Source organism: Bos indicus x Bos taurus, chromosome 12 (assembly GCF_003369695.1).
Source record: "Bos indicus x Bos taurus breed Angus x Brahman F1 hybrid chromosome 12, Bos_hybrid_MaternalHap_v2.0, whole genome shotgun sequence".
Taxonomy (NCBI): domain Eukaryota; kingdom Metazoa; phylum Chordata; class Mammalia; order Artiodactyla; family Bovidae; genus Bos; species Bos indicus x Bos taurus.
The window spans coordinates 72,616,355-72,634,637 of NC_040087.1; the positions used below are offsets into that span (position 1 = coordinate 72,616,355).

Below are 18,283 nucleotides of genomic sequence, written 5' to 3' on the forward strand. Positions count from 1 at the left end.
CCACAGTCACAAGGGTGTCATTGAGGGTTTTACTTGAAAGGCTGACAAAACAGAGTTCCAAACCCTAACAGACCATTTAGTTAAAGTATTACTTTTTGGGGGGAAATAAAAGTACAGATAGTACCACGAAGTATAAAAAATGCAAAAAACAGTTTCTATGAATGTGTTGACTATCGATAATGTCACTGTTAAGAATATAACTAGTTTTGAGGTATTTTCTAATGCGGAAAGGGCATTTTAAAAAAGTAAAAAAGAAAAAAAACTACAGACACATATGAATTCAGGATTGATTCAATCTATTCTATTCATAGTCTGATAAATTAACTGATATTAAAATGGCTACATTTTATTCATAAAATATCCAAGGTTAAGGGTATGCTGCAGAAATAGTATTTTAAGTTCTAAAACATGCTTACAGAGGCCAAAAGCTGCATATGGTAAAAGTACTTCTGGAAAATGTAGTTAATATGGGCAAACTATATTCTTATTAACCCTAAACTTACTTCTAGATGAAACATAAGCTGTCTACTCTTAAAATTTCACTGATTTCCACCAATTCCATTTTAAGGATACAGAACTTTATAGTGAAACACTTCCAACAGGACAAGGTACATAAGAAGGATATTTTTTTTTAAAGTTTAAATGCAAACTAAACCCTGCTATTAGTTTAAAAAAAAATTCACTTAAAAATTAGTTGAAAAAAATACACCTAAACACTAGAGCACTGTTCTGAAGAAAAAACTTTTTATGACTTCAGTGACACATTATTTTTAAGCAGCAGCAGCAGCATTCTTAAACACCTTTATATGCTTCAAACTACTGTTGACAATTTGTGTGTGATTTTTTTTTTAACACTGCATTAGGTGCCATTAAAGAGACTCTTGTTCTCTGAGAGCCAGTTTCCTTGTTATTGCAGGAGATACTGTCAGGCAGGACAATTATAGTTGTGTGTAGGCAGTGCTGAAATACCATGATACCAAATACTGCTGAAGTCTGGACGGACCTCCTGACGCACGGGGTGACAGTTACACGTCTGAAGAGTCACTCCATTCAGTCACGGTTACTAAGCTGCTTTTCAGTGTACTGGACTCATCCTGAGGTCCTGTGTGGGAGACAGGGAGGGAGGGAGAGGAGGCCCCCGTGATTAAACGAGCACATTGTCCAGCCAGTAAAAGCTTCATAACTTCACACTGTAATTCGTCACTCGGGCCCGTCGGCTTGCCAACCCCACCCCCAGCTCCCACAGGCTGGGGCAGGACGCTGCGGACCATCCCACCACCGCGGTACGGCCATGTCTTAGGTCAGCCTCACAGGGCCCTCGTAGCAAAGCTTCCACCCGGCCCCCACCTCCTGGCATTCAGCACAGCGCCTGGAGGTGGGCAGCCATTAAGAGAGGAGAATAAAATTAACAAGCCAGGGAGAGACTAAATGCTAAAAATATGTTCTCTAGCATAGATGAGCTTAAAGGTGAAGTTAGATCAAAAGTGCCTTGAGCCACTGAAACAGAGTACAGAGAATTCCACTTGAGCATAAGTAGGGATGTTTTCTTTGAGGGGCGTGGGGTCATGGCACCGGCAGGAGGAAATGTACTCAGCGATTCTGAGTGTCCCGAGTCCTTCCACAGTCATTGTAGCGTAAACGCATCTTTTGCTTTTTCAATGATGAGGATGGATGCTGAGACATAGCACAGAAAACTTATGATGGTGACAGAACAGGTCAGTGTTAACACCTGACACATTGGTGGAGAGAAGAGATCAAGTGAAGACAGAGGCAGCAATGGTTCATCTTAGAAGTGCGGGGGGCGGGGTACAAGATCCTGCTATAAACAGACCAAGAGATGTGCATGTATTCATTTAAAATTATAGATGGGGGAACGAAAGTACCGAAGAGGGGGCATGAGAGGTGCAGGCAGTGGAGAAGGAGCCAAATCTTCATCTGTCGTATCAGCACCTAGAAAGTTCACGTCTAAAATCGATAAGTCTAGAAGCAAGTCTCGGAGAAGGCAATGGCAACCCACTCCAGTACTCTTGCCTGGAAAATCCCATGGACGGAGGAGCCTGGTGGGCTGCAGTCCATGGGGTCACTAAGAGTCGGACACGACTGAGCGACTTCACTTTCACTTCTCACTTTCATGCACTGGAGAAGGAAATGGCAACCCACTCCAGTGTTCTTGCCTGGAGAATCCCAGGGATAGGGGAGCCTGGTGGGCTGCCATCTCTGAGGTCGCACAGAGTCGGGCACGACTGAAGCAACTTAGCAGCAGCAGCAGCAGAAACAAGTCTGAGCCAGTTACTTGCAGGGATGTAAGGATGGCTGGGAGGAGGCACTGTGGGTATGTAGGGGGCAGGAGCGGTTGGGGGGACGTGGAAAAGAACTTCTCTGATTTAAAAAAATACAAATTATACTTTCTGATTTTAAAGATTAAATGTGTTGAGAGGTTAAGTGAGTGGACTTATTATCCAGACTCTAGCCTGGGTAGATAGGATCAATGGCAGTAAACAGCTTCCCTGGTCCTTCATTCCACTGGCTACAATGTTCCAAGAAGAATCTTCCTTGGAAGAAAATAACAATATTTAACACACAGATGAATACAGGAAGATAGTCACGAAAAAAGTGGCCTCATTTAGGTATGTTTCAGAAATGTAAATTTCTAGGAGGCATCTACGTGAAGAGTATTTGTAGGGCCACTTTCAAAAATAGATATTTAAAATTTTTAAAGACAAAAGATTAGAAACTGAAATTAAAATTTAGAAAATTAGTAAATAGATACTAAATCAGTAAGTTGTTCACATTCAGTCCTTATTAAAATAATGTTTTTTACGTCGCTCAGTCGTGTCCAACGTTTTTGTGACCCCACAGACTGTAGCCTGCCAGGCTCCTCTGTCCATGGGATTTCCCAGGCAAAAATACTGGAGTGGGTTACTATTTCCTTCTCCAGGGGATATTTCTGACACAGGGGTCAAACCCACATCTCCTGCTTGGCAGGCAGATTCTTTTCCGCTGAGCCACCAGGGAAGCCCGTTGGGTAGTCTGGTATTTATAAAGGCTTCCGGTAGACACCAAAACTGCAAACCTTCTCCCTTTGGTCCTTTTGGGTTAGCTGCAACCCAGGCATTTGGCACTTGAGTAGAATTTGACTCATTCTTCACAGGTGGAGGAGGTTCCTTCTGTTCTCGCCCAGCTTTTCTCCCTATAGATCTGTCTTCCTCTAAGGATGATATGTCCCAGTCATCATCGTCCACATCTGTACACTAAAAAAAAAAAAAAGCGGAGAAAAATGAATGTTCCCTAAAGAAACCGTGTGTGTTAGAGCCCCTCAAACAGACTGGGCCACTGACGCTAAATGGTAAGAAGTTGGGAGCCTCAGAGTGTCTCTCATCTCGTCATCTCTGAGGGCGATGAAATGGGTTTGGAAATCTGTGCTTCGAAAGCAGAGGGAACCACATCTTTTTGTCTGTTGTCATGGAAATGTATGTTTCCTATGCAGCAATCGTGAATTTAGAAAATTCCAGAAACTACGTTGTAAAGTCAAGTCAGGATGCTCCCCAAGGAGCAGTCAGACCAGCTCTGGGGCTCTTACCTCTGTGATGCTAAGACATTTAACTGCAGGAGACGTCACATGAGGGCCCTGCGAAAGCGGCCCCGGTGGGAAGGACTGTGTATTTCTCCAGTGCACCTTCTAAGGAAGACACGGTGGCTCTTGACTGATGTGACTTTTTGTCATTTTGGGCTTGGGTAACACAAATGGCACTAACTTATGAAAGTAGTTGGACAGAATGCTCTGGATTCCACAGATGAGCAGGGAAGAATTAAATCTAATGTAGGTGAAAAATTAAAGAAAGAGCAACTACTACTGGAAGACCCGGTCAACACAGAGAAGCCCACCCAGGTCTCCATCCACAGGAGCACTTCCGGGGCCTGGTGCCAGAGCTTGGAGTGTGCCCAAAGTCTCAGGGAGGAGAGCTCGGCTTTGTCCTCCGCTCGGGTCACAGTCTCTCTAAAGCATGTCATGGACTCCAGCTGCCAAGTGGGGGTAAACTCTAAAAAGTCCCTATTTCCCTTCCAGGTCCTATCTTGGTAGCAAAAAGGTTCCTGGACTCATATCTGAAAGCCCAGATTCTATTCAGTCACAAGTTTCTGTGAACAAACTACCTAATATCTACCAGTGTCAAATAATACACGTGGCAGGATTCTGAAAACCTGTAAAACCTGATAAGCGTAAGATGTATTATTACCAGTTATCCTTTCAGTATCTTTGATTCCCTATGGAAATGTAATACTGAAAACAAGATAAAGTAAAAATCTCTACTGTACTAAATAATTGTATTTGTTTTACATTTCACTACAAAATACAATTATTATGATATATTCATTAAAAGATGAATTTGTGTATGTTTAACAAGTAAAAGTGATTTCACCTTTAGATCTTCTTTTAGTTCTTTTTTGATGAATGCGTCAGCAACATTAATTCCACCAACTGGCTTATTCATATTTCTGTGATTTGAAACCGTCTTTTCAACTTTTCCAGTTAATGTTTTAATGGAGGTTCCTATAGGACCCATAGAAAACAGATAACGTTTTAAAAATTAGTCTTCAGTTCCAAAATAATCTTACAATGTGAGAGAGTCTGTGTGTTAGTTGCTCAGTTGTGTCCAACTCTGTGTGACCCCATGGACTATAGCCTGCCAGGCTCCTCTGTCCATGGGATTTTCCAGGCAAGAATACTGAAGTGGGTTGCCATTTCCTTCTCCAGAGAGAGTCCAAGCATCACAGATAATGCCTTTTAAAAAATCATGATCCTCTAGACTAGAAGAATAAAATTTTTAGTTTAAATCAAAAAAGGATGTCATTCAGACTCATGATCAGAAACTTTAATTTCAGTGAGGCAGCCTGTGTGAATGGATATTCATATGGTATTTTCAAAAACAATTATTTTAAAAGTTATATTTTATGTGATTCTAAAAATACATGGTATATACAAATTCTATACAATAAACTAATTACATCTGATATGTTTAAAATATAGAATTTTTAAGTTGCATTAAACAGAGTTCTTTTCTTTCGTTTTTTTTTTTTTTAATGACCCTTTTGCCTCTTCTCCTTGGCAAATTATCAGCAATCACCAACTTGGACCTCATGTTCCTTTAGAATTGCCCCGTTTCCAAAAGGCAGCATGGTGTGTTAGAACAGTTATTCTCAAGGACACACAGTATTAGGGGTTAAATTGTGTCCCAAATGCGTACGCTGACGTCCTTACCCCCATTACCTCAGAAGGTGACCTTATTTGGAGACAGGACCTTTAAAGAGGTAATTAGGTTAAGGTGAGGTCATTAAGGAGGACCCTAATCTAACACAACTGGTGTCCTTGGACAAGAGTGGGAAATTTGGACACAGAGGCACCCACAGAGAAAGTCAACGTGAGGAGACATAGGGAGGAGACAGCCATCTACAAGCCAAGGACAGAGACTCGGAGCAGGTCCTCTCCTCATAGCTCTCAGAAGAATCCAACCTGGCTACCTTGATTGTGGTCTTCCAGCTCCTATGAGGCAGATTCTGTGGTTTAAGCCACACCGTGTACTTCATTACAGCAACCCTGCGTTTGTTACTAATACACCCCGACATCCCCAACCCCTTCCTCTCCTTCCACCTGAACATCAACTACTTGCTAAGCCCCTTCCATTTTTCCTCAGGCATCAACAATTTTTAGATTAACCCCATACTTTCTTTCCTTGTGGCTCCAATTGTAAAGAATCTGCCTGCAATGCAGTAGACCCGAGTTGGATCCCTGGGTTGGGAAGATCCCCTTGAGAAGCCAATGACTACTCACTGCAGTATTCTTGCCTGGAGAATTTCAAGGACAGAGGAGCCTGGCAGCCTACAGTCCATGGGGTCGCAGAGTCGGACAAGACTGAGGGACTAGCACTTTCATTTTATGGTCACATCGTTTCCTCGAGAACTTTCTCAGCTCAGATGCCCGGTATGGAGAGCTGAGAACCACTGTCCACAGAAGCATTGTGGTTGATAACCACTGTCCTAAAATCAAAATTTCCAGATGGGTTTTCAGTAAAGGAAAGCTTACCTGTGGGCTTGGGGGAAATATCAGAGTCCTCAATTTCACTTCCCTCGGTCCAGTCAGTGTCGCTTTTGACGACGGTGCTCTTTCCGAAACTACTCTTGTTGCTTTTAGACGACAGCACAGGAAGTACATCTGGGGAAGTGAACGCCTGGACGAGGTCGTCAGCATCCAGCTCCTCCTCGGAACTGAAGGGAGGAGTCCTAAACAAATCAAAGCCCAAACAGGGGGCGCTGTTTCCGTGTTTCGGGATTTACAGACAATATGGAAAAGGCGATGGCACCCCACTCGTCTACTCTTGCCTGGGAAATCCCACGGACAGAGGAGCCTGGTGGGCTGCAGTCCATGGGGTTGCAAAGAGTCGAACACGACTGAGCGACTTCACTCTCACTTTTCACTTTCATTCACTGAAGGAAATGGCAACCCACTCCAGTGTTCTTGCCTGGAGAATCCCAGGGAAGGGGGAGCCTGGTGGGCTGCCGTCTATGGGGTCGCACGGAGTCAGACATGACTGACGTGACTTAGCAGCAGCAGCAGCAGCATGCCCCTTAAAGAGGTCGGAACTTTCTCAAGAGAGCCTAACAAACGCCTGCGTGGCCACAGAACAAGATGGCGGCCAAGCCAAGGACTTACTATGCAAAAGAAGGAATGGTCATTTCAAATTTATATCTGCCAACCACATGCCACATAGCATAAATTTACCAAAGTGGACTGAAGTTAGGACATTACTCCTCTAAACTCAAATTTTGTATTTTTTTAATATTAGTTTTTACACACCTAAGAAACATATTTTAGAGTGGAAAAAAATACTTCTGGGATAAAACTATGCTGTCTTTTAAAATAGTGTCATTTGCAAAGAGTCCACACGACTGAGGACACGCGCAGGCATGCATTACTTATAGCTTACCTTTATACTGTACCCTACCAAGTACTTTTATATGAATACACACACTCATTTGTAATATCATGTAAATCATCACCCCACTTTAAAGTGAAACAAATTCAGAGCAGTATCCATTCATTTAAAAAATATTCACTGAGCACTTAAATTCCACACAATGTTCAGTTACACTACATCTCATGAAATCTCTTCCCATGAGATTATTACATGATAAGTGCTTCTAAAGAGTGAGTTATCATTTATAGTGTCTTTATTATATTTACTCTCTCTACTATGGAATTCAATTATCATAAAATTAGTTTTACTCATAATTAATAACAATGATATACCTACAACTTATTGAGTACCCACAAGTGCCAAGCACTGAGGCCAAGTCCTTTTCATATGTTCTCATTTTAATTTGTAGAACTATCCTGTGAAAGAGGAAGCATCATCCCATCTTACAGATAGAACAACTAAGGCTTAAAACAGGTAATCACCTGAGTCAGTGTGACACAGTTAAGGAATGACTGAGATAGGGTTCTCAGTATCCTAAGCGAGCCTAAGAGAGTAAGGTCTAAGGCCGTTAACAACTTCCACAAGAAGCTGGAACACTAAAATTCTATCCAGATACACCATCATGGGTCCAGCCACTAAAAAGCAACATCATGCATTTAATTTATCACGTTTATCGAAAATTACTAAACTAGGCAGGGGTGGGGGTGGGAAATAACAAACATGACTCAGGTGTGGTCCCACTTGTTAAGGGAGGCCTCATGACTTAGGACAAAGAAACGAAGGTGTAACAAAGGAATCACAGATTAAATATGATATGTAATAATTATGGTTCTAGTGAACCACAATGAACATACTAATTTACAGTGAAAGGAATGTTCAGTGAAAAGAACTTTTAAAAACTACCTTGCCCTGCTCCCTTGGTACTCACACAATAGTGGAAGACCTCCTGGGAAAATGATCTTCTGTGGCATTTTTCTTAACTCTAAAAGCAAGAGAAAAATATTTCCAGCATGAGCAAATCATGTAATTTAAAATAGAGTTCTATGGAATTGGTGATTTTTGCTTTATTAGAGGGTGAGCAGTTATGAGTCTCCCTGAACTTAGAGAAGGGTAGGCATTCCAAGTGTGATTCTCTGTTGAGTCACACATTGCTGTGGGCTGAATGCTTGTGGCCCCCTAATATTCCTGCGTTGAAGCTCTGGCCCTCAGTGTGATGGTATCTGGAGATGGGGTGATTTGGTTTAGATGAGGTCATGAGGATGGGGCCCACACTGAAAGGAATTAGTGCCCCCAGAAGTAAAGGAAGAGAGACCAAGGCTCTCTTGTTCTCCTTGGCATATGAGGACACAGTAAGAAGCTGGCCATCTGTGAGTCCTGGGAGAGAAGCCTCCTAGAACCTGACTATGTTGGCTGGCACCTTGATCTCAGACTTCCACCCTCCAGAAGTGTTAGAAAATATATTTCTGTTGTTTAAGCCACCTAATCAATGGTATTCTGTTATAGCAGCCCAAGCTGAGACAAATTAAAAAAAAAAAAAATTAGAGTTGAAAATACTCACTTTGGAACAGATGTTCTATCAGAAAAAACAGGTCTTTGTCTAATCAGCTGTCTGCTTTTGGGAGGAAGGTGAATTGCTTTGGGTAGTTCTCCAGCTGAAAGGGTGTCCATTTGAGAAGCACCATACCTGTCTGGAATAGTAGTGTCATTTGTGAGTCTCCACTGCATGAAAAGCAGAAGAAAATGCTACAATATTGTCTACATTGGCACTGAAACAAACAAGCCCATCTCAAGGGTCTAGAGTCCACACTACAGGAGATTTTTAATTGTAAAAATACAATTTAAAATGCAACATTTAATGGTTCAAGCAGTAACAAAGTTGCCAATTAAGTGCCAAGGTTTGTGAACCATATAAAATCATGAAAGCGTTGCCCTATTAATACTTCCGCAGACATGAAATGGCCGTGGGTGACAGGCTTACCTGTGGACAGCAGTGTTCTCTCTTCAATTTTACAGCTGACCTGATGTTCAAGGAATTCTCGAATTTGCTGAATGTTAGGTATTTGTCTTTCTCGCTCATGTCTTGTTGATTCCACAGTTCTTAGCACTCTATTCAAGTGATCGCTTGGAATACCACGTATATCCTGAAGGAACAAAACATTAAGTTAATCAATTATCCTTTGATGTTTTTCATTTCATGGATGTTTGTCTGCATTAACCATGCCAAACTTTCGTCCTTACTGCTGCATGTAAGATGGGGATGCCCTGACATAATACACGGTCACAGCCCCGAAAGGAGTTCAAGGTGCAATGGGACACATAAGGAGTGTGTAAGATTATACATGGCTGGTTAGGGATACTGTGCATTTGGGATCAGGACTGAATGCGTGGAAGGCATGTGAGTGACTGATTATGACTGATTAACCAACAATTCAAGATGTGTGATAAAGACCGAATGAGTCTACAAGGGCTGGAGGAATTCAGAGATTCAGGCCATCAGAGGCCTCAGTGGCCCAAGAAGGCTTAAGGCGGAGGCTGGGCTGTGTCTTGAAGGATAGGTGGATGAAACAAGTAAAAAGAAGGGTGGGATCAGATGGGGGCACCTTGTGGGGAAGGCAGGCAATGAGGCAATACCGGTCAAGGTGTCCAGGGGTTAATGCTACAAAGGAACAGGTGAGGAGAGCAGAAAAGGAGACTGATGCCACAATGAAAAACTTCAACTTTATGCCACAGATAAAAGAAAAATCATCAGGCTTTCAATTATCAAAATGCCATAATTTAAGAGGTGACTTGAGAAAAAAAAAAAAAAAAAAGAGGTGACTTGAGAAAATTCTTCAGGATTTGAAAGGTTCTAAGAAGAAAACCAGTTAAAGAGTGATTTATTCATTTATTCAACATCAGTGTCACACACACATTCCCATCTTCTCCCCCACCTTTCCCTCATTCTTCCTCATTCCAGGAAGTGGCCCCACCACCCATCCAGCTGCCCAGGGCAGAAATCTCCATCATCAGATCGACTGCCACCTCCAAACAGTTTCTCTGACTTCAATTATTCAATCCCTTCTACTTTTCCTTCATTTCACATCCTATAATCATTATGGATCCCCAGCTGTTTGTGTGAGCAGTGTTCAGTACCTGTCTTCCTATACCCTGATGCTGGATGCAAAGACACAATTCTGTACAAATGTCAATTCTTCCTAAATAATACACAACATTTAAAGCAATTCCAATCAGAATACCAGCAAGGATTATTTTGGAACTGCAGCAGCTGTTTCTAAAGTTCACTGGAAAACAAAATATGAAAGAACTGCCAAGACATTTTTGAAATAAGAGTAATAAAAAGGCATGGCCTATTACAGATACTAAAATACCGGACAAAGGTACTAAAATTAAACCAGTATGGTGTTAGCAAACAAATACCAAAAAATTGAAAGGATAAAATCATTGAACATCCAAAAATAAATCCAAATGTATATAAAGATGAACTTTATGACTGCTATTTCAAACAAACAAACAAAGGGTGGGTTATTCAACAAAAGATATTGAAACAACTGATCCAACTGGAAATAAATTTAGATCCCCAACTCAGTGTTTCCAAACTTAATTGTTAAAGCCCAGATAGACAAAAAAGTAAACAAAAAACTATGCATTACATTAAAAAAAGGGTGTTTTACTGAGGAAACCAAAAGGGAAAGAGACACGTGTACCCAAATGTTCATCACAGCACTGTTTATAATAGCCAGGACATGGAAGCAACCTAGATGCCCATCAGCAGATGAATGGATAAGAAAGCTGTGGTACATATACACAATGGAGTATTACTCAGCCATTAAAAAGAATACATTTGAATCAGTTCTAATGAGGTGGATGAAACTGGAGCCTATTATACAGAGTGAAGTAAGCCAGAAAGAAAAACACCAATACAGTATACTAATGCATATATATGGAATTTAGAAAGATGGTAACAATAACCCTGTGTACAAGACAGCAAAAGAGACACTGATGTATAGATCAGTCTTATGGACTCTGTGGGAGAGGGAGAGGGTGGGGAGATTTGGGAGAATGGCATTGAAACATGTATAATATCATGTATGAAATGAGTCGACAGTCCAAGTTCGATGCACGATACCGGATGCTTGGGGCTGGTGCACTGGGACGACCCAGAGGGAGGGTATGGGGAGGGAGGAGGGAAGAGGGTTCAGGATAGGGAACACAGGTATACCTGTGGCGGATTCATTTCGATATTTGGCAAAACTAATACAATATTGTAAAGTTTAAAAATAAAATAAAATTTAAAAAAAAAGGAAAAATTAAAAAGGGTGTCTTTATATTTATAGGATAAAAGTAAATGAAGTAAATGTCCCAAATAAAACATATAACCCCAAAACCATATGCAGCTACAACAGGAGCTCTCACACACTCATAGGGATATGTCAATGTTTACACTTTGGAAAATTATTTGGCTACACCTACTAAAACTAGAAATTTCAATCCTAGATATACATCCAAGAGAAAGGAATGTTCATGTCCACCAAAAGACAGTACAAGAATGTAAAGCCCAAAAGCCCCAAACTGGAAATCCAAATGGCCCTCAACAGGAGAACAGATAAAATGTAGTGTATTTATACACCACAATATTATAGTACAAACTATGTAAAATGAAATAATACGAATGAATCTTAAAGAAAAATCATAAGCAAAACAAATGACACAAATACTACACGGTGTAGGATTCCACTCATATGAGGTTTAAGAACAAACAAAACTAAATCTAAATAGCCATTGCCTCTGGTTGGGGAGTATGGAGCAATATCAACTTAGGAAAGCCAGAGTCTTCTAGGATATTGGAAATGAAGGATTTCTTGACCTGGGTGGTAGTTACAGATCATACACACACACACCACATACAGACATACAAATCTGTAAATACACATCTTTGTATACACACATACATTCAGATACACACAAATGTATGCACATATGTAGACACACATATACACATGTATGCATACAGATTCTTGCACCTATATACACCGATCAACATACACAAACACAGCACGTGCATCTGCACACATAAACATGCATGCAGTGCATGTACACAGTGCACACGTGTCCATGTGCACACCACTGCATAAATCACCCACAGATGTATGCATACTTTTGCATTACACATTCATACATGCACATGTAATATGTATACTCATATGCAGAAACAGGAATATATAAATTCAGGTTGTTCAATTAAGTTTGTGTATTTCATGTATGCAACTATTCAATCTGGCAACACCATGAAATACAATTCATTCACCCATTCATTTAATAAGTGCTGCTGATTTTGTAATAGACATAGTTTGGAGCTAACATCAGAATGTAAGCAGCTCTGCAACTGCCTAGAGGCAAATCCTGGCTCCTTCATCACTAACGTGTGACCTGAATCAATGACTTCACCTCTGCAAAATGCAGATGAACTGACTGCCACTTACCTCAGAGATCAATCTCTAGGTTTAAATGAATTAACACTGGGAAAGCTCTCTGAAAGGTGTCAGGCACACGGTGAATGCCAGCAAAGTGTTTAATGAATCATGTCGCATCAGGCTCTGGTCTCCAAATGTAACAGAACTGACATGCCACCTCCTCTTCTCTGATCATTTATTATTTAGAAAACAAAATAAAACTAACCAGTAAATATTCCCAAAGTGGGTGAACTTACTGCATTAATTCCCAAGGTTTCCAGTTTCTCCACCAAACTCTGCTCCAAGACGGTTCTTATTTCCTTAGTGAGGGAAGGGTTATTCTTCAAAGTTTTCCTTATATGTATCTTGTTGTCATATAATTTCTGTTCATTTTCTCTTCCTAAAATAAGGTTTTTATAATGTATTAAAAGGAATTAAACAAATGTATCAAACCTCTAAGCAGAAAATGGCAAAACACAACTTCTAAACAGCAAGCAAGCATTTATAATGTTTTCAGGTCTTTGAATATTTTAGTCATTCAGCACAATATATAATCCATAAGTATTATAGCTATTAAAATTATCTTAAGTCTGCTTCAAAACTTCAGGATCTTCAAAGACTTTTTCTTGATTACTCAACCAAATTATAGCTAGATAAGTAATGTGAGAAATAAGTCTCTAGGGAAGCAAAATGGGAAAAAAAAAAAGTATTTAAAAGTTTAATGTTTTATCCTAAAATTATTTTTACTACTTCCTAAAGAAATCATCTCTCCTAAATCCAGTTAGAATTTAGGTATCATCTAATAAAGAAAAAGCCTTATTTCTTTTAAATAATTAAGTTTTATGTAATGAATTTAGTGGATGTTAAGTTCACATAAAATTTCAAAATGTGAAGATTATGATCTCTCTCAAAATACTTACCAAAATGAAAAAGAAATTGACAAAAGTCTTAGGAAAAGTATATTTTGCTTAAAACAACCTGAAGTTTGAAACAAAAAATAACAGGACAGAGTCTCTTAATGTGTCCTTCCTTATTCCTTTTATTTCCTTCCAGAAAAAAATGTCTTAAGTTTAAGAAGGTTTGGAGAAAGGGGCAGGACTGTATGACCTTGAACAACCGAGTGCTTATGTCAAAGGAAAATGAAGGCTTAGGAAACAGTTTCAGTGCTGGGCAGTTCAGACCCTTAGTGAACATCACAGGCAGATCTGGAGAAGGTGATGATGGTACTATCGTCACTCTGAAGCCTGTTCTCCTAACAAAAGCATTTCACCCAAAGAAAGTGGCACCAAATGCCACTGCCCAGGTCTGGGGCTACAGGTCCCCACAGAGACCCCATTCTTTCAAGGTCTCACCTGCCTCAGCAGATGGGACTTTTAGGTTCCCATGGCACGTGGATTTGAAGAATATCTTAACAACATGCCTTTTGGTTAAGATGCTTTCTAAACACTAGTTCAATTCCAACAGTAAAGAATATTTCTGTCCCTTATTAACAAATTTCAGGCAAAATTAGCCACATTATTATTGGTCCATTATATAGAAGGGAAAAACCTGCATGATGATGCTTTTCTACACTTTGCTACCATGGCTTGCTAAATCAAAATTATGAAATTTTATATGAGTCTATATGGATAAAAGTCAGACGTAATCTTAAATTTTATATTCTCAGCATTTATGCTGCTGTTTTCCCAATATTCTAAAACTACAAAAAAAAAAAAAAAAAAGAACTTCTGCCCTAGGAACTGAGTCCATCAAAACCTAGAGGGCTTAGCCGCAGACATGGCTGTCGCTGACTCTGGCTGCTGGTTGGCCATCAAGCCTGCAACTGTCTAGGGCTGAAAGTAAAAAGAAGTACCAAGAGAGAGCCTGGAAGTCATAGAGCTACTGTTGAAATAGAAGCACCTCCTGTCTCAATTAGGCAAAGACAATTCTTTGGCCAGCACCTCAGATATAAAGGAAACAACACAGAAGCCCAGTCTGAAGAGAGGCTCCGGGACATGGGGCCACAAGCAGGGGTCATGTGACACCCAGAACAGACTGGCCACAGTCTAGAAGAGTTGCAAGGCTGTTGATAGAGGTAACTGAATTCATTTGCTGGCTCATCCAAGTTCACCTTCAGCCCTGATGGCAAGTTCATTTTGATGCCTAGGTTCCCCCAAATGATGGGAGATTTCCCTCTGTCCTTAAATTCCTTCATAAGTGGGTGCTCACTTTGGAAAGTCATTTGTGAATAATTAGAAAAACTTTTATATGAAGAAGTCTTATGAGCCTGGGGCTGGCAAGACAGAAGCAAGACAAAGAAGGTAGAATAGATAAGAAAATAATAAAGATAAACCTTTTCTGTAAAGGTGAAATGAATGACTTGAAAGACGATCAGAACTGAAGATTTTAAATAAAGCACATATTGTCTCACCAAGAACAAGACAAACTATTCTAGAAATCTGCATTTCCTCTAATTAAAAAATGTAAAGCATGCCCAAGCAGATGGCCAGGCTAACGCATAATAGCCCATACATGTAATCAGTTATATCAGACTCATTAACGCACCATACCATTCATGGTAAGCAAATAATTGTAGCGCAAAGCAAGTAGTTAAACAAAACAAAAAGCAACACAACAGAATTTCTGAGTTGGAAGGGACTTGATCGTCTAGTACTAAATTTCCTCATTATTCACAGGACTCTAAAACCAGAGAGGTAAGAGAATTCCCCAAAGGCCACCCAGCCAGTCCTGCAAAGGCTGGACCTGTTTGCCTTCCTCCATCACTTTGTTCTTTGCATTAAACCATGGAAAATAGAAAACCTGGACGTTAGTCCCAGCCACTGTCACTAATTAAACTCAATGACCTGGAGCAAGCTCCTAATCCCCTTGTGTTTCATGTTTCTGAAAAATAAAATAACCCCTGAGATCCCTCCTGGCCCTCGCATTCTAACATCCAACGGAAGTGAGATCAAGTCTGCCTCAAAGGATGAGTTAATTCTTGGTAAAAAGCTGTAGTGTTTTTGCAAATCATTGCCAAAATTCAGCTGCACAAGCATTTGTCTGCAAATGTTAGTACAAGCTGAGGAATTTATTGATGGCAATTAGTCTGCTGCTAGCCGGCTGGCTCCACAGAGGCACTAGAAAGATGCAGTCACTGGTTTCTGTAACAGAGCGCTGGGACTCAGTTGATCCCAGTGGTCCTCAGCACTCACCCATCTCCACTAGAGCTGTGTCTGAACACAAGGAGGTGGCAAAGATGAGTTTCCCAACTCGGCTCCCTAAATGTGGCAAGAGCCAATGAAGGTGTTTGCCATCAACAACACAAACCTTACATTGTCTGAGTAGAAGAAACCTAAAAGAAGCCCAGGCAGAAGATGCAGTGGGTGAAACTTGGAACTGAAATGGTGATGATGGACAAACCAGGATTCCTCTTGGAACCTGGCTGACTCATTTTAAATAGTACGAACTATGTAATTGGAGACGCTAGTTTCAAAATTCTGGACCCTATCTATGAACCTCCTGACATATTTCATTGGGATTCTTCCAAGAATAAGGGATCTTGTGTTCCGGACATCAATAAATGATACTTATGAAAGAGCAAGCATGTTACATGCAAGTAAAATGAGAAAACACATCATGCAGATGTTACAGATATGCATGATTTAGTCCCTTCTCAATCTGTATCCTTATACAAAAAAAAAAAAAATTGGGACAAGTCTAGAGAACATAGAAGTTATAACATTAAGAATTTACATATTAGGATGTATAATTTTACTTTTCTTCCTAACAAAAATGATACAACCACAGCCCATATAAATATTAACAATTTGCTTTCTCCTAAAGAAGTAAAACATGGTAAAGCATTACTAAGGAGAAAATTATGATAAACTGATCCAAATATAATTGTTTTAGGATCTCTAAGTCATTAGAAAATACTATTAATAATGTAAATAAGTGTTCACAAACTTTAAAAATTAGTTGATAGGAAATAATTTTTATTATTACTGCCAAATAAAATGAGGAAGCAGTAATAACTTTAATTAACTCCCCAAACCTATAACAGCTCTCAAATTCTGCCATTGAGATATTCTGCATATAAATATTCCACATTCAGAGCTTAGACATTATGCCTTCCTTGCTATTAAAAACAATTTTTGAAATGGGCACTTTATGACTACTGTGGTATTAATATTTTTATATAATAATTTTTATATAACCTGGCACACAATTGTGTCAATTTGTCACCTGATCAGAAAGTCTTGGCATTGACATATGGCTTAAATTTTTTTTTCAAGTTCCCTGACATAGAAAATTTCTTACTCATATGCTAAAAAACAGTAAGGCAGGGCGGAACTATAACAGCACATTACGGGAACAAGATGCCAGAATACGACAGACAGACTGGAAATGTAAACCAAACCTAAATGCCTTCCTAATTTTGATACACTACAATAAAATTCAAGTACTTTCAAAGCTTGGGTTTTAGCATCTAAATGTGATTGATGCAGATATAAACCCTGATCAAGCTCATGGTTACCTTTTTCTTCCTCTGAAAGTTCTTCTATTGGTTCCAGTATGTGCGATGAGAATGCCTGTTCTATTAATGAGGAAAAATAAGAATAGTACAGACAGGACAACAGCAAAGTAAAATTAGTTCCTTTCAAACAATTTTGAAAGACATCGTTCCATAGTACTTTAACCAGGCCTGAAATAGCAGGCCTGAAATGGGAAAAAAAAATTAAGGCAAGGCAGTCAGTTAAAGCTGGTTACTTTTCCACAGTATCTGCCCTTTCTATGTATTTTCTGTTAACTCACTCTCAGGAAATTATATTTTTAAGTAATTAGGTTAAAATTTCTTGCTCATCAACTTAGTGCCAGACATGATTTCTTTAAAGCACAGGGACACAACTGCAGAAGTTCTTCTTCACTTATCCCTAAAAATATTTTTGACACAGACATAGTTTCCTTATATTATATATATATATTTCCCTATATCTTATATATATTTTCTTATATCATATATATATCTCCTTATATCTTGTATCTATATTTTTCCTTATATCATATATATATTTTTTCCTTATATCTTAATCAGGTAGCTAAATAGAAAATTATCGAAACAATTTCAATTTCCAAAGATAAAAACAAATTCCCAGGGCCCTGGGGTTCCCACTTCTTGTTCGCCCCAGGGCCTTCGAGTGGAAGGACCAGAATAGTAGAAGGGCAAGGAGAGGTCTCTTGGGGTGAGCAGGAGGACTTAGACCCACTCTCATCATACACCTCTATGTCCCTAAACAATGTTTCACGTGCTCCCAGAGAATCAACGGGGTGAAGCTGTCATCAATGGATGACAGATGAAGGTGGGCTCTTCCCAATCCCACCCCAGAAGAGTGAGTGGGGGAGATGAAGTCTCTGGGTGACTTCCTGGGGAAATGCCACCGTGCACACACAAGAAAACCCAGGGCAGCATGGATAAAGCAAACCCCATCTATCAGCAGAGGGAATAGGAGGTCAGGGTTGGCTGAAGGTCTAACTAACCATAGCAGTCAGGCTTTAGGCACAGAGGGAAACGCAACCAAAAGTCTGGCTTAGGAGGTGCCTGGTTCACTCACTTTCAGCCTGGAGGCTGACACAGGTTGCCTGAACAGAGAGCTCTCCACCTGTTCCCACAAATGGAAGCCATTTCATTCCACCACCAGACCCCACGGTGGGTGACTGGGGAGGGTAATAGTGGCCAGTGATTGCTCCCTGGGCTTCCAGGCACAGACCTAAGTGCTTCGCATGTATTATCTCAGATTTACTACCTCCTACTTTGAAGGTCTTCTAATTTATTAAAGGGTATTTCTGGTACTCTATTTTAGGCATATACAAATATATATACAT

At 40.0% G+C, this 18,283-nt stretch overlaps 1 protein-coding gene across 5 annotated transcripts in view; it reads right to left on the reverse strand.

Moving 5' to 3' along the window:
• Positions 1 to 15: 15 nt before the first annotated feature.
• DZIP1 (DAZ interacting zinc finger protein 1) overlaps positions 16 to 18,283 on the reverse strand; it is a 50,676-nt gene continuing 32,408 nt past the window's right edge. For 4 of the 5 annotated variants that reach the window (XM_027557830.1, XM_027557829.1, XM_027557828.1 and 1 more), the window contains 9 exons: positions 16,938 to 16,997; positions 12,679 to 12,821; positions 8,950 to 9,112; positions 8,530 to 8,659; positions 7,900 to 7,953; positions 6,080 to 6,276; positions 4,419 to 4,549; positions 3,074 to 3,251; positions 16 to 1,102 (listed from right to left, as the gene is read on the reverse strand). In XM_027557830.1, the coding sequence (XP_027413631.1) occupies positions 1,026 to 1,102; positions 3,074 to 3,251; positions 4,419 to 4,549; positions 6,080 to 6,276; positions 7,900 to 7,953; positions 8,530 to 8,659; positions 8,950 to 9,112; positions 12,679 to 12,821; positions 16,938 to 16,997 (1,133 nt within the window). In that variant the 3' untranslated portion in view covers positions 16 to 1,025. The remainder of the gene's footprint in view (positions 1,103 to 3,073; positions 3,252 to 4,418; positions 4,550 to 6,079; positions 6,277 to 7,899; positions 7,954 to 8,529; positions 8,660 to 8,949; positions 9,113 to 12,678; positions 12,822 to 16,937; positions 16,998 to 18,283) is intronic. The other variant, XM_027557831.1, reaches the window with a different exon arrangement.